This window comes from Elgaria multicarinata, chromosome 4 (genome assembly GCF_023053635.1).
Source record: "Elgaria multicarinata webbii isolate HBS135686 ecotype San Diego chromosome 4, rElgMul1.1.pri, whole genome shotgun sequence".
In the NCBI taxonomy this organism is placed as follows: Eukaryota; Metazoa; Chordata; class Lepidosauria; order Squamata; family Anguidae; genus Elgaria; species Elgaria multicarinata.
The window spans coordinates 22419216-22432368 of NC_086174.1; the positions used below are offsets into that span (position 1 = coordinate 22419216).

Below are 13153 nucleotides of genomic sequence, written 5' to 3' on the forward strand. Positions count from 1 at the left end.
CCATTTCAGCTCTGCCCAGTAATGCCAATAAGCATCATGTACAATGTAGACATACCCTGAGATGTGTGGGTCACGGAATCCGCTGCTTACTGTGCTCCTTGCGTTTCGGCTGCTAATCCGTTGCCTGAGTGCTGGTGGCTGTTCTGGCTTTTCCAGAAGGAAGGAAAGGCTATAAAGTGTAGAAGAGCCCTGTCGACAATCATATGTTTTATGAGCCCTGAAGAGAGTTTACTAGAGGTCAAGAGTTCTGTTTCAGTGAGCCTCCAGGCGTCACAAAACCTGAAGAGTGTCTCTCTCTCCTGGAGTCTATCAACTCTTGGGAAAGCTTTGTGAACTCCATAAACCTCCAGGGTAACCCCCTCCACCCCCCGGTCATTCTTTTCCCAACTAGCCTGTGTAGAAGTCAGGTGGTCAATCGGTGGTAGGGAGAATATTTTCTTTTAAAAACAGACATTCCTGGAAATGCAATATCTTTTTACAAGAGAAAAGGTGCTAGGATGCGGTCATATGTCAGAAAGCCTTCTGAAAGCCAGCGTTGTCCACTAAGTCATGCTGGATGTGGATCTAGAAAATCTGTGCCTCAACCATAGAGGATAGATATGTACAAAATTATGCCTGGTGTGGAGTAAGTGGATGGAGAGACATTCTTCTCCCTCTCTCGTAATACTAGAACCCAATGGTGTCATCCCATGAAGGTGACTGGTGGGATTCAGGACAGATAAAAGGAAAGACTGCTTCAGGAAGTACATAATTAAACTATCAAATTCACTACCATGGGATGTAGTGATGACAGCCAAATTGGGTGGCATTAAAAAGGGGTTAGACAAATTCTGGGAGGAGAAGGTTATCAATGGCTACTAGTCCTGAATGGCTAGTTACTACCTCCAGTATAAGAGGCAGTATGCCTATGTACACCAGTTGCTGGGGAACATGGGCAGGAGGATGCTGATGCACTCATGTCCGGCTTATGGGTTTCCCCATGGGCAGCTGGTTGGCCACCGTGTGAACAGAATGCTGGACTAGATGGAACCTTGGTCAGATCCAGAAGGGTTCTTCCTATGTTCTTATTCCCCATGTGGTCTCAGCAACTCACTTCATTCTGCATCTGAAAATGAGCAGATATTAAATAGCTGCTGACCTTCTTTCTACAGACACAATGTGAAATACCAGCATGTTGTACAAGAATAATACCAATGTATCTACAGACCTGTTGAGAAAACAATTAAAATATTTATTAAAATATTTCGAACCCACCCTACCCTGTTTCCCCGAAAGTAAGACATCCCCCGAAAATAAGACCTACTTCCAGTTTTGCCTCTCGCTGTAATATAAGGCATCCCCCCGAAAATAAGACCTTTTTTTTTTGTTCAACAATAAATGTGTACCGTATTCTTCTTCATGGAAAAATAAGACATCCCCAGAAAATAAGACCTAGCGCATCTTTGGGAGCAAAAATTAATATAAGACACTGTCTTATTTTCGGGGAAACAGGGTATATCAATTGCTTTCAAGGCAAAGCACTTCTAAAAACATGTTGGTGGCCCATTCTTGAAGATTTCCAATTGTATATCTGCGTGCAAACTGAAGCTGAACAACATCGAGATCAGTATCAAAGATGTGGCTAATGTTGACTGGCAATTCTTCACATTTGGGGGGGGCTAAGTGGGAAATGTCAGAAATGCTTATGTCATCAGGATTGTTTTCGAAATTCAGTTCAGTGATATGGTAAATGTTCTTTATTGGTGAAATGTGGATGATGTGGACATTTACAAAAGGATGGCTTTGAGTTTTACTAGAAAGCATTGGAACTTTTTGACATTTTTCTCTGGATCTCTTCAACTGTTAAGAGCGATCAGTAAACAGGATTCACCAAATTTACATTACTTAAGGTGCAATCCAATGCATGTTTAGACAAAAAAAAGTCCTACAACTCTAAGCATTTTCCAGCCAGCTATACAGGACTGTCTTCACATGGTGCTGGCAAGATAAAAGGGTTGGCACCAGGCAAACTTTCCTTGTTGGAGCGTGCCAGAGCTGGTATGGAAGGAACCAACTGAAGAGTCCTCATAAGAACATAAGAAGAGCCCTGCTGGATCAGACCAAGGGGCCATCTAGTCCAGCACTCTGTTCACACAGTGGCCAAGCAGCCATTGGCCAGGGATCAACAAGCAGAACATGGTGCAACAGCACCCTCCCACCCATGTTCCCCAGCAACTGGTGCACACAGCCTTACTGCCCCTAATACTTTTCTCGGTTAATAATTTTCTCAGTTGGACTACTGCAACCTTCTTCTCACTGGCCTTCCTTCTTCTCACATCAGTCCGTTGGTTTCTGTTCACCACTCTGCTGCTAAGATCATCTTCTTGGCTCGCCGCTCTGACCATGTAACTCCGCTTCTGAAATCTCTTCATTGGCTTCCAATTCACTTCAGAATCCAATATAAACTTCTCCTGTTGACCTACAAAGCTTTTCACTGTCTAGCTCCTTCCTATCTCTCCTCTCTCATCTCACACTATTGCCCCGCTCGTGCTCTTCGCTCCTCTGATGCCATGTTTCTCGCCTGCCCAAGGGCCTCTACTTCCCTTGCTCGGCTCCGTCCATTTTCTTCTGCTGCCCCTTACGCCTGGAACGCTCTTCCAGAACATTTGAGAACTACAAGTTCAACCGCAGCTTTTAAAGCTCAGCTAAAAACTTTTCTTTTTCCTAAAGCTTTTAAAACTTGATTTTGTTCTGACTTTATACTGTTAGTTTTACCCTACCCAGTGCCTGTTTACCCTACCCTGTGCCTGTTTGCTTTCTCTTGCCCTCCTTATTGTTTTATTATGATTTTATTAGAATGTAAGCCTATGCGGCAGGGTCTTGCTATTTACTGTTTTACTCTGTACAGCACCATGCACATTGATGGTGCTATATAAATAAATTAATAATAATAATAATAATAATAATAATAATAATAATAATAATAATACTGGAGGAAGCACACAACCATCAGGGCTAGTAGTCCTTGATAGCTTTCTCCTCCAGGAATTTATCCAACCCCCTTTTAAAGCCATCCAAATTAGTGGCCATCACTATATCTTGTGGTAGTGAATTCCATAATTGTAACTATGCGCTGTGTGAAGAAGTCCTTCCTTTCATTTGTCCTGAATCTCCCACCAATCAGCTTCATCCAACCAATCAGCTTCCCTTGCAGCCTCAGAATGAGGGACCACTTGACGAAAGGCTTCTGTGGATGACTTTAAAGTACGGGCAGATACATCTGGGAAGAGATGTTCCATCAGGTACAAAGGTACAAAGCTATGTAGAGCTTTATAAGTCAAAACCAGCATTTATAATTTTTTAGAATGGGGGGAAAGGCCATGCAAAAGACAGGAAACCACCAAACAACTGGTTGTGGGGAAAGGGGGGTGGGGTCAGGGGAGGTGACACATCTACCTGGGGAAACCTTAAGGGCTAAACCTGGCCTCAGGTTGCTGGATTTGGCTCACAAACTTTTGGTTCAACAGCCCTATTAAGGGGTTCTAAACAGAAAGGTGGAAGAACACACACTTAAGAACATAAGAAGAGCCCTGCTGGATCAGACCAAGGGTCCATCTAGTCCAGCACTCTGTTCACACAGTGGCCAACAAGCCATCACCCAGGGACCAACAAAGCAGGACATGGTGCAACAGCACCCTCCCGCCCATGTTCTCCTGCAACTGGTGCACACAGGCTTACTGCCTCGAATACGGGAGATAACACACAACTATCAGGGCTAGTAGCCATTGATAGCTTTCTCCTCCAAGAATTTATCCAACCCCCTTTTAAAGCTGCTTGTGAGGTAAAGAGGCGTTTTTATTGTTTCTGTTGTAAAGTTTGGATGAGTGTGGAGTGCTCCTCTGCCTTGTGCAAAGCACTCTTTCTCCATAGGTTCCCATCACCACAGCTCCCTTTTGTGAGCTCTAGGTGGGTATCACTTGATGTTATTATTATTATTATTATTATTTATTTATATAGCACCATCAATGTACATGGTGCTGTACAGATTACACAGTAAATAGCAAGACCCTGCCGCATAGGCTTACAATCTAATAAAGTTGTAGTAAACAATAAGGAGGGAAAGAATGCAAACAGGCACAGGGAAGTGTAAACAGGCACTGGGTAGGGTGAAGCTAAACAGTATAGAGTCAGAACAAACTCAATATTTAAAAGCTATAGGGAACAGAAAAGTTTTTAGCTGAGTTTTAAAAGCTGTGATTGAATTTGTAGTTCTCAAGTGTTCTGGAAGAGCGTTCCAGGCGTAAGGGGCAGCAGAAGAAAAAGGACGAAGCCGAGTAAGGGAAGTAGAGGTCCTTGGGCAGGCGAGAAGCATGGCATCAGAGGAGCGGAGAGCACGAGCGGGGCAATAGTGTGAGATGAGAGAGGAGAGATAGGCAGGAGCTAGGCCGTGAAAAGCTTTGAAGGTCAACAGGAGAAGTTTATATTGGATTCTGGAGTGAATTGGAAGCCAATGAAGAGATTTCAAAAGTGGAGTGACATGGTCAGAGCGGCGGGCCAAGAAGATGATCTTAGCGGCAGAGTGGTGGACAGAGACCAGCGGACTGATGTGAGACGAAGGAAGGCCAGAGAGAAGAAGGTTGCAGTAGTCCAACCGAGAGATAACCAGTGCGTGAACGAGAGTCTTGGCAGAAGAGACAGACAAAAGTGGTCGAATCCTGGCAATATTATACAGGAAGAAACGACAGGATTTAGCTACTGCCTCAACATGAGGAATAAAGGAGAGCGAGGAATCAAATATAAAGCCAAGACTAAGAGCTTCCTTGACCGGAGTAAGCGTGACATCGTTGACAGTAAGAGAGAATGAGAGGTGAGGGGAAGGTTTAGGAGGAAAAACAAGCAGTTCGGTTTTTGCCATATTAAGTTTCAAACTACGATGAAGCAGCCAGGCTGAGATATCTGAAAGACATGCTGAGATACGATCGTGAACATCAGGAGAAAGTTCCGGAGATGAGAGATATAATTGTGTATCATCGGCATACAGGTGATATTGGAGGCCATGAGATTGAATAAGCTTGCCCAAGGGCAGCATGTCACATCGTTGGACCTTTCCCTTGAGTTATGGGGTTTATATCCTGGTAGTGGTGTGTTCAATTGGGTGCGAATTTAAACCACAACCTGTGCTTATCTGTTTCTTGTGTGTGTGTGTGGCAGGAAGTGGTGATGGGGCAGCTTTTCCGAATTCTCTTCCCCCCTTCCCATTGAAGTCCCCAACCCAATGTTAATACTGTATGTTGGCTGAGTTATACTGAAGTCAACAGGAGGGAATTTCGTTGCACCGCTTACCCTGGTGTAATTGTATGGCTTCAAAGTGGGCATATCCTTCAAATGAAGGAGGTTTGGATGACTCTGTTCAGGCCACATAACCCTTTTGGAGCCTCTCCAAGGAGATCTTCGCAGGCAAAGCAGATCTCCTGGCTAAACACTTGGTTAGCAGTGGAAAGAGATCTACTGGAGTAGGCTGTCAGCAGATACTTTCTGCCACCCTCATGCTGGAGTATCTTTAAGATTGCACTGTATGTTTCTTGTGAGTACTCTAAGTATGACCATATTATGATATACAATCATTCTGCCCCGCCCTGCAATGGTGAGCCGTGCTGTGGACAGAGAGACGGAAGAAGCAGGGGGCTTGTCTATACAGCTTCTTACCCTGACCGAAATGCGCATATTCATTACATGATGCCTCAGTGCTGGGTTTTAACTGCAATAATGTGCAAATTTGCATTTGCAATTTACCATGACTTTTAGATCAGGTCCAAGTTTGCACCATGTTATGGCTGTGTGTCTTTGGGGGAGTTATGTCAGATTTTGACATGTGGGCGGAGTTTTGAGGGTAGGATAACGTGATTGGCCCATTTCCCAATTTTGCACTAATCCGCTGCCTCCTTCGTTGGTGCTGATTTTAGTTTGAAGTCTCTCTGCAGAGCTCCGCAGAGAAAGCTTCTTAATACAAATTCATTCGTCTTTCTCTCTCTCTCTCTCTCTATACTCCTTTCCCTCTGTAGCCTCGTCCCCCCCCCCCCGCCCCGTACCCAGTTTGTGGAGGCTGTTTCTTTGAATTTCCTTACGAGGAGCAATGAGAACAAAGCGGGAAACAGGCAGCCAGCCGCCTTCCTTTCCCTCTGTAGCCTCGTCCCCCCCCTCCCCCGCTCCCGCTCGGTTTGTGTGTTATATTAGTCTGCGGAGCGCCACAGATAAGATTTATCGTTTTGTTGGCTTCTACTCTTTATTATCGTATATGGGATAATGTGCATGTGCGCATTAATAACTCACTATAACAAAAATAATTCAAGAAATAAATCGCTGTTGCTGCTGCAGTGTGACGCTCTTTACCTACATTGGAATCAACTAAAAATCAGGGTTTTATTTAATGAGGAGCTATCCCACTGTTATATAGACAAGGGCAGGGACATTATGAAATTCTCTGCAATAGAAACTTGGTGAATGTGAAGTAGCTCTAACCCAAAGGTAAATTGCAGCTCACATCCTAAGCATATTTACGGTATGCCTCACTTTATTCGATGTGGATGTGCCTTGCATTGCAACCTTATACACATGGGAATTGAATCAGATGGTGGTCATAGAATCATAGAATAGCAGAGTTGGAAGGGGCCTACAAGGCCATCGAGTCCAAGCCCCTGCTCAAAGCAGGAATCCACCCTAAAGCATCCCTGACAGATGGTTGTCCCGCTGGTCTTCCTTTCAATATATTAATTTCCATGTATGTTATTGTTGAGAACATTCGTTTCTCTCACCACTTCTCCCCCCAAATACAAAAAAATTAAAAACTCTCTCTCCTGGGGTAACAATTTGTGTAAAATTGGAATGACAGGGATGTCAAAATACAACTATCAACTGTATTCAGCTATCCATTGTACAATCACCATCCTAGTGTGGGCAGCATGTGGGTGTCATTGCCAGTTCAGCCTCTGATTGGTGGGTGTGGCACTGTTTCTATGGCTGCTGAGGTTGTGCCTTCCATTTTCCCATCATGGCGTGTTTCCCTCTCCTCCAGGGTTGAGCATATAACAGATACAGGGGCTGTCTATCTCCCGCCCCCCTCCAGTATATGATTGCTCTGCCCATAGCATAACCCATACCCACTATTACAATGCTCTTCAATTGGTCCAGACCTAAGACCCACCTCTGATTCCCAACCTGCAACATCAGACCCACTTCCACAATTTTCTCCATGCTCATCATGGCAGCAACAGCTCTGCCGCGACTCCTTTGAACTGATCTCACGACCCATTTTTGTGTTATGACCCACCAGCTGAAGACCGCTGCACTATTACAACAGATGTTTGTTTATTTTTTTACAATACCCCAACTGAAACACATATTATCAACATAATACAAATAATTCAACTAATAAGATATAATTCTATATTTTATATTAATATCTTCATTATTTACAATACCCCAAGAGAAACATATATTATCAATACAGTACTAATAATTCAACTAATGAGGTATAATTCCACTTTTTATATTGTTTAGTTTTTACAATAGCCCAAGAGAAGAATACATTATCAAGATGACACTAATAAGCTATAATTCTATATTTTATATTAGTACATTTGTTTTTTACAATAACCAAGTGAAACATATATTACCAATATAATGTTAGTAAAACGTTGTTGTGGTTATCATTATCAACATCATCTTCATCATCATCATCCCTTTCTTTATTGGACGAAGCTGGTGCCACTCAGATTCTTTCTGGTCCTTAAGGTTCTGTTTCCCCGCCTCGTTTTAATTCTCCGCTCGGAAGACCACGCCCAGTCGAACCTTCCTTCTTTCAAAGCCTGCCCCATCGCACTCTGATTGGCTAGCGCTTGGGGACCAGTCTCGCCCCTCCACGCCAGTTGGCGAACGGGCATTGCAAGCCCCGCCCCCGTCGCAGCCGATTGGCTGGCGTGAGGCGGCTCCACCCGCGCTGTGAGGCGGAGGTCGGGGCTGGGCCGAGGGTCCCGGCCGCCCCCTCTACCTCCCCTCCTACCGCACCCAGCTCAGGCTCCAGGGTAGCGGCGCGATGGCGGCAGCAGCAGCAGCGGCAACAGCGGCGGGGGGCTCGCTGGGGTCCGGGCCTGGGGGGGCAGTCGGCATGGCCGTACCCCCAACGGCTCCGTGCGGGGCGGCGGCGCCAGCGGCGGGGGTCTCCGGAGGGCTCGGGCCGGTCCCGGTGCCCATGAACCTCTTCGCCACCTGGGAGATCGACCGCTCGGCGCCCAGCTGCGTGCCCAGGTGAGGTGGGCGGGGGTCGGGGGGAGCTGCGCGGCGGGCGGGGGGGGCAGGGGAGGGGGGCAATACGGCTCCGGGTCGGGGCTTCGCCGTGGGTGTGGAGGCGCGGGGCGGAGGGAACGGGGTGCCTGAGCGAGGAGGCGGAGCGAATTTGGGGAGGGGGCGCCTCGTGGTTCCCGTGGGGGTAATTCGGAAGGAGAGATGCGAGTCTTGGGCCTGGGCGGGGTGAGTCCAGGTAGGCTGGAGTGCGAAAGGCCAGGGGTGTCGGGGATGGGACGGGGCGGGCTGGTGGTCGCTCTCCCCTTTTCTTAATAACGTATACATTGGCGGAAAGCAGGTTTGTGTACTGGACCCAGAGGTGTGCATTGTCTCCACACGCATCTGCGTGCATACACAGCGTTTTAGCCTGCACAGGCCTCTGAGGTTGTCTTCTGATCTTTTGAGGTTACCCAGGAAGTTTGGGCAGGGGTGGGTGGTGCATTTTTTGTCTAGGAAAGCAGTGCCTTGGAAAGGTGTAGGGCGGCCTTCCACAGCATGATGCGCCTGCCCCCAGATGCCCTGGACAACAGCACCCATCATCTCCCACTGGATTGTGGCTGATGGGAATTGTAGCCCAGTCCTTCGGGAGGGGTGCCAAGTTGGCAAGGGTTGACGTAGAGAGGATGCTGTAAGTGGGAGGTGAGTATTTTTTAAAAAAATGCTTTTGGTCAGCTGCTTGAACTCGGAAACAGTTCAGGGTTTGCTGCCTCCTGTTTTGATGAATGTGATAGAAACCTGGCTATAAATAGGGGTCGGCAACTGGCGGGCACCCCCTGAGCGGTGCTATCTGGCCTGTAGCTGTCAATTCCAAAGGTACAACATGGATGGGAATGAACAATTGGACTTTGCACCAGACCAGTTTTGGGGAGCATCGGATCTTGGCCCGTAACTCCCCACTCCCTGTTAAAGTGTCTATCCCAGAAAGCCGGTGGTGGTTCTATAAGGCTTTTGGAGAATGGAAGACTAGGAGAGATGTGTGTGTGGGACTTGAAATCCATGAGGCCTAATTCATGCTGTTACTTACTCCACTGCTTCACTCTCAACCCTATACTGAACTTTTAGACAAGGCGTTATTGGTTTCTCTTATTTCTGTGAATGTCTACTGCTAATGAGCATCAGTGTTAATTATGAGGTGTGTGTGCACGCTATTGCTGCATCACACTCATCTGTTCACATACTTACACTTAGCACATTTTGTTTGTTTTCTCTATCTGCTCACCAGTGATAGTTCTCACCTCTTTGTGCCTTGTTAATATGAACAAGGTCCGGATGATGGTGATAAAGTTGGCACTTTCAAGGAGAAAGAGGTGTGGGAGAAGAGATGTTACTAAAACTACTTGGGTGTTCCGTCGGTAGGAAGGATAACGTGTGATGAATGTGTATGGTTAGGCGTTTGGATTTGTTTGTGCAGACAGCTTTTGGCAGAATTCGGTGCACCTATTCACACGGATGGGATTAGGCCCACCTAACTCTGTGGAGGGAAGTCGGGCTGTTAGAAGCACCTGTTGGTTCACTTGTGGCCAGAAGTAAACGGACCCTTTGCTGCAGAGAGAGCAACTGTTGTGACTTCTCTAAGGCAACTGGTTGCATGAACGCAGTTGCATGTATAAAGTCCATTTGGGCTGCTAACATTGTTCCTTCCTGCTAGCATGTGCAGCTACATGACTGCCAGGCTCACATGCCTTGGTGTACTATCCCAGGCACTGTGAGAGGTCACAGGCTGGATCGACGAGAAGTGAAGGATGTACCCATATGCATGCCCGTATTCTCAGAAAAGAAGAGTCTTGTGTTCATCCTGCATGCACCTACTATCTTTAGTGATGTGACGAAACGGTTTCCTCCCCCCCCCCTTTCAGATTACTGGGCGCAGCCTTCCCCGACCTGTCACCCTCCTTATGTATTGGACATGGGGAAGATGGGAGTTGAAGTCCAACACCTTGGGAGGGCACCAGATTGGGGAAGGTTGGCTGGAAGGGTATTGTGCATAATATTTGATTGTGTGAACTAGTTTTCTGAGTTTACATAGGGGATGGGAGAAGGGTTAACCTCTCAAACTGGTAAACAAGTGTTCATGCAAATGTACAGAAGGGTAGGTTACCTAAGCAAGCTACTTCTGAAAAGGTTTGTGTATCCATGGGCTCTGTTGCTATTCCATGGCAACTGATGGCAACTGTTTCCAAGCAGAGAAATCATGAGTTGGAATCTTGCTTCTATTAGCAATTTGTATTGTTTATACAGCTCGGTTGCTCTTGCTTTTCAGACAGCGGGTCCTGTTATACGAAGAGCTTCTTTTTCATTATAGAAGAGACTTAAGGCCAAAAGGAGGAGTGAAAACTGAGCATATGGAGGTCCAGAGTTTAAGCACTCATCATCTCATATTGCTGTGGCTTCTTAAAACTTTTTAAGCTTCTGGGAAGGATGTGAGGTCTTTCATGTAAACAAGCTTAGCTCAAGTGTTGACACTTCAAGAGATCTATGAGGGGTGGTTGTTTTACATGCTTGTAATATTTGAGGAATACTGGAATTTGCGTATTATTGCCCAACCTTGACGTTTGCACTATATACTTGTGACGCTTGTATTAGCAGATCTGGAAAGTGACCCCTAGAATGCAACTGCCCTTCGGTTTGAGGGAAAACAAGTTGGTTTAAGATGGTGCAAAGGACGGAAAAGTTCATTATGATTTGGTGGAAATAACTGTCCCCATTAGCCATTTTCACACAGTAGTTTCTACACTACAGTTTCAAGTTGCCCTGGCAGATAAACATGTGTGGCAGCTTTGAACAGAGGGAGCTAAGTTTAGTATCTGATGTTAGTTCTATGTAGAGTGGAATGAATGGGACAAGTAAGTCTTGACTAACATAAGTCTCAATTATTTCAATGTGTCTACTGTTCATGGGACCAACTTTGATACCAGCCGTGCTCTTTGTGTCCACTGTCTTTTCTGAACAAGTTCTTCAGTTGTGATCTAGGAACTGGTCTGCTCCGGAGAAATGAGGAGGTGTAATTTACTTTCAAGTTGGCGCCCAAGTAGCTGATCTCTTATTTATTGGTTTATTGCATTTATATCCCACTTTTTCCCCACCAAGGAACTCAATGCAGCATACATAATCCTCCTCCTCTCCATTTTATCCTCACAATAACCCTGTGAGATAGGTTGAGCTGAGTCTGTAATTGGCCCAGAGTCACCCAGTGGGTTTCTATGGCCGAAGGGGGACTAGAAGCCAGATCTCCCAACTCCCAGTCCAACACTTTAGCCACAACACCACACTGGCTCTCTTCTAATGTGCCCTAGTTGTTGTTGCTATTGACTGACAAAATAAGTATCTCTGAATCATATGTGGGAACAGTTTCCATTTATTTATTTTATTACATTTTTATACTGCCCAATAGGCTGAGGCTATCTGGGCAGTTTACAATTAAAACCATAATATACAAAAGTCAAGATTTAAATTTTTTAAAATACTATACAATACCAGAATAAGTTATAGTCCAATGAAAGGTTATGTTAGTTGGCAGAGGAATCTTTGGCACTCGCCTTGTTGGGTGTTTCTGGCCAATTTTTTGTGGTCAAATCTCTCTCTCTCTCTCTCTCTCTCTCTCTCTCTCTCTCTCTCTCTCTCTCTCTCGTGTTTTTAGCAGGTGTCCATTCCAGGGCTTGGAATTAGCACAAGCTGTGAAGTTTGAGATATTGATATACTGGAACACTTCAGGTTGCTTAGGAACAGGAGAGAAAGAAGACCACCGAAGAGTAGGGAGTGTCACTTTTCAGAGAAGACGCTGTCTTTCTGTGGACACCTAAAGAAGGGACAAAAGGTGTCCCCTCGGGTGATAAGTCCCCGGTGAGATGTAACCATGTACTCCCCTCGCCACCTTCCTCAACTTTTCCCACCTCTCCCCCTTCTAAAACACTTTCACTTGAAACCTTCCTTGTTTGAAATGTCTGTGGAAGGAACTCGAAAGAGGAAGGAGGATCTATATCTGGAATAAAAGGGAGGCTGGAAAGTCCCGTGCCCTTCTCTTATATAGCCAGAAAGCCCCTTCGGGAGAATGTGGGCAAAAACCACGTTTGTGGTCTTAACAAAAATCTGGGAAAGGTGACATGAATGAAGGGGACTTCCCAGGGGTTACATGAGCGCAGGGTCTGCTGGGAGCTGTTGTTTTCAAGCTGTCCATATAGGATCGTGTGCAGCTGCCTTAAACAGAGGTACACCGTTGATTCATCTATCCTAGCCTAGAGCTGAGTTCTGCTCTGACTGCTGGTGGCTTCCCAGAGCCTCATGTAGCGAGTGGCCTTCCAAGAGCATTGATGCGCAAGTTCCTTCAACTGGAGAAGCCGTGTTTCTTACGCGTGGATCCTATGCATACAGGGCATACTCTCTGTTGCTAAGCTATATAACGCCCCCATCTCATAGCTAGGGATCAATTAGCCTAGGGATGGATTAGACTATTTTCAGTCGGTGGCAGTTTCGCATGCGTTCGTTCATAGATCCGTTCCGTCCTGTTTCTGCATTAATCTGCATTGTTTTGGTTTTTTTTAAACCCACACAAATGTTTGTACACCTGCTTGGGCCTCTTTGCGGGCATTTTTAAAGCCATAAACTTCATTGCACGATTTGGAAAAGTGTGGAATCGGAAGGATGACTGTGTTCCAATCCGCATGTTATTATGGGTTGTGCCAATTGGGTTGGTTTGCTTACAGCTGCATTCCTAGCCATAGGTCATCTGGTACAGAGATGGTCAAAAGGGACCATAGGGTGAAGAGTAATATTTAGTAGCAGACCAAATTCCAGGGTAGATATTATATCATTTGCTTGCAGAATGATATATGTGCAG

The 13153-nt window shown here is 45.8% G+C and overlaps 1 protein-coding gene across 3 annotated transcripts in view; it reads left to right on the plus strand.

The window, feature by feature from the left end:
* The first annotated feature begins 8071 nt into the window (after nucleotides 1-8071).
* Nucleotides 8072-13153, plus strand: part of LOC134397357 (phosphofurin acidic cluster sorting protein 2-like) — a 190557-nt gene continuing 185475 nt past the window's right edge. For 2 of the 3 annotated variants that reach the window (XM_063123941.1, XM_063123940.1), the window contains exon 1: nucleotides 8120-8283. In XM_063123941.1, the coding sequence (XP_062980011.1) occupies nucleotides 8144-8283 (140 nt within the window). In that variant the 5' untranslated portion in view covers nucleotides 8120-8143. Of the gene's footprint in view, nucleotides 8284-13153 lie in introns of all 3 variants that reach the window. The other variant, XM_063123939.1, reaches the window with a different exon arrangement.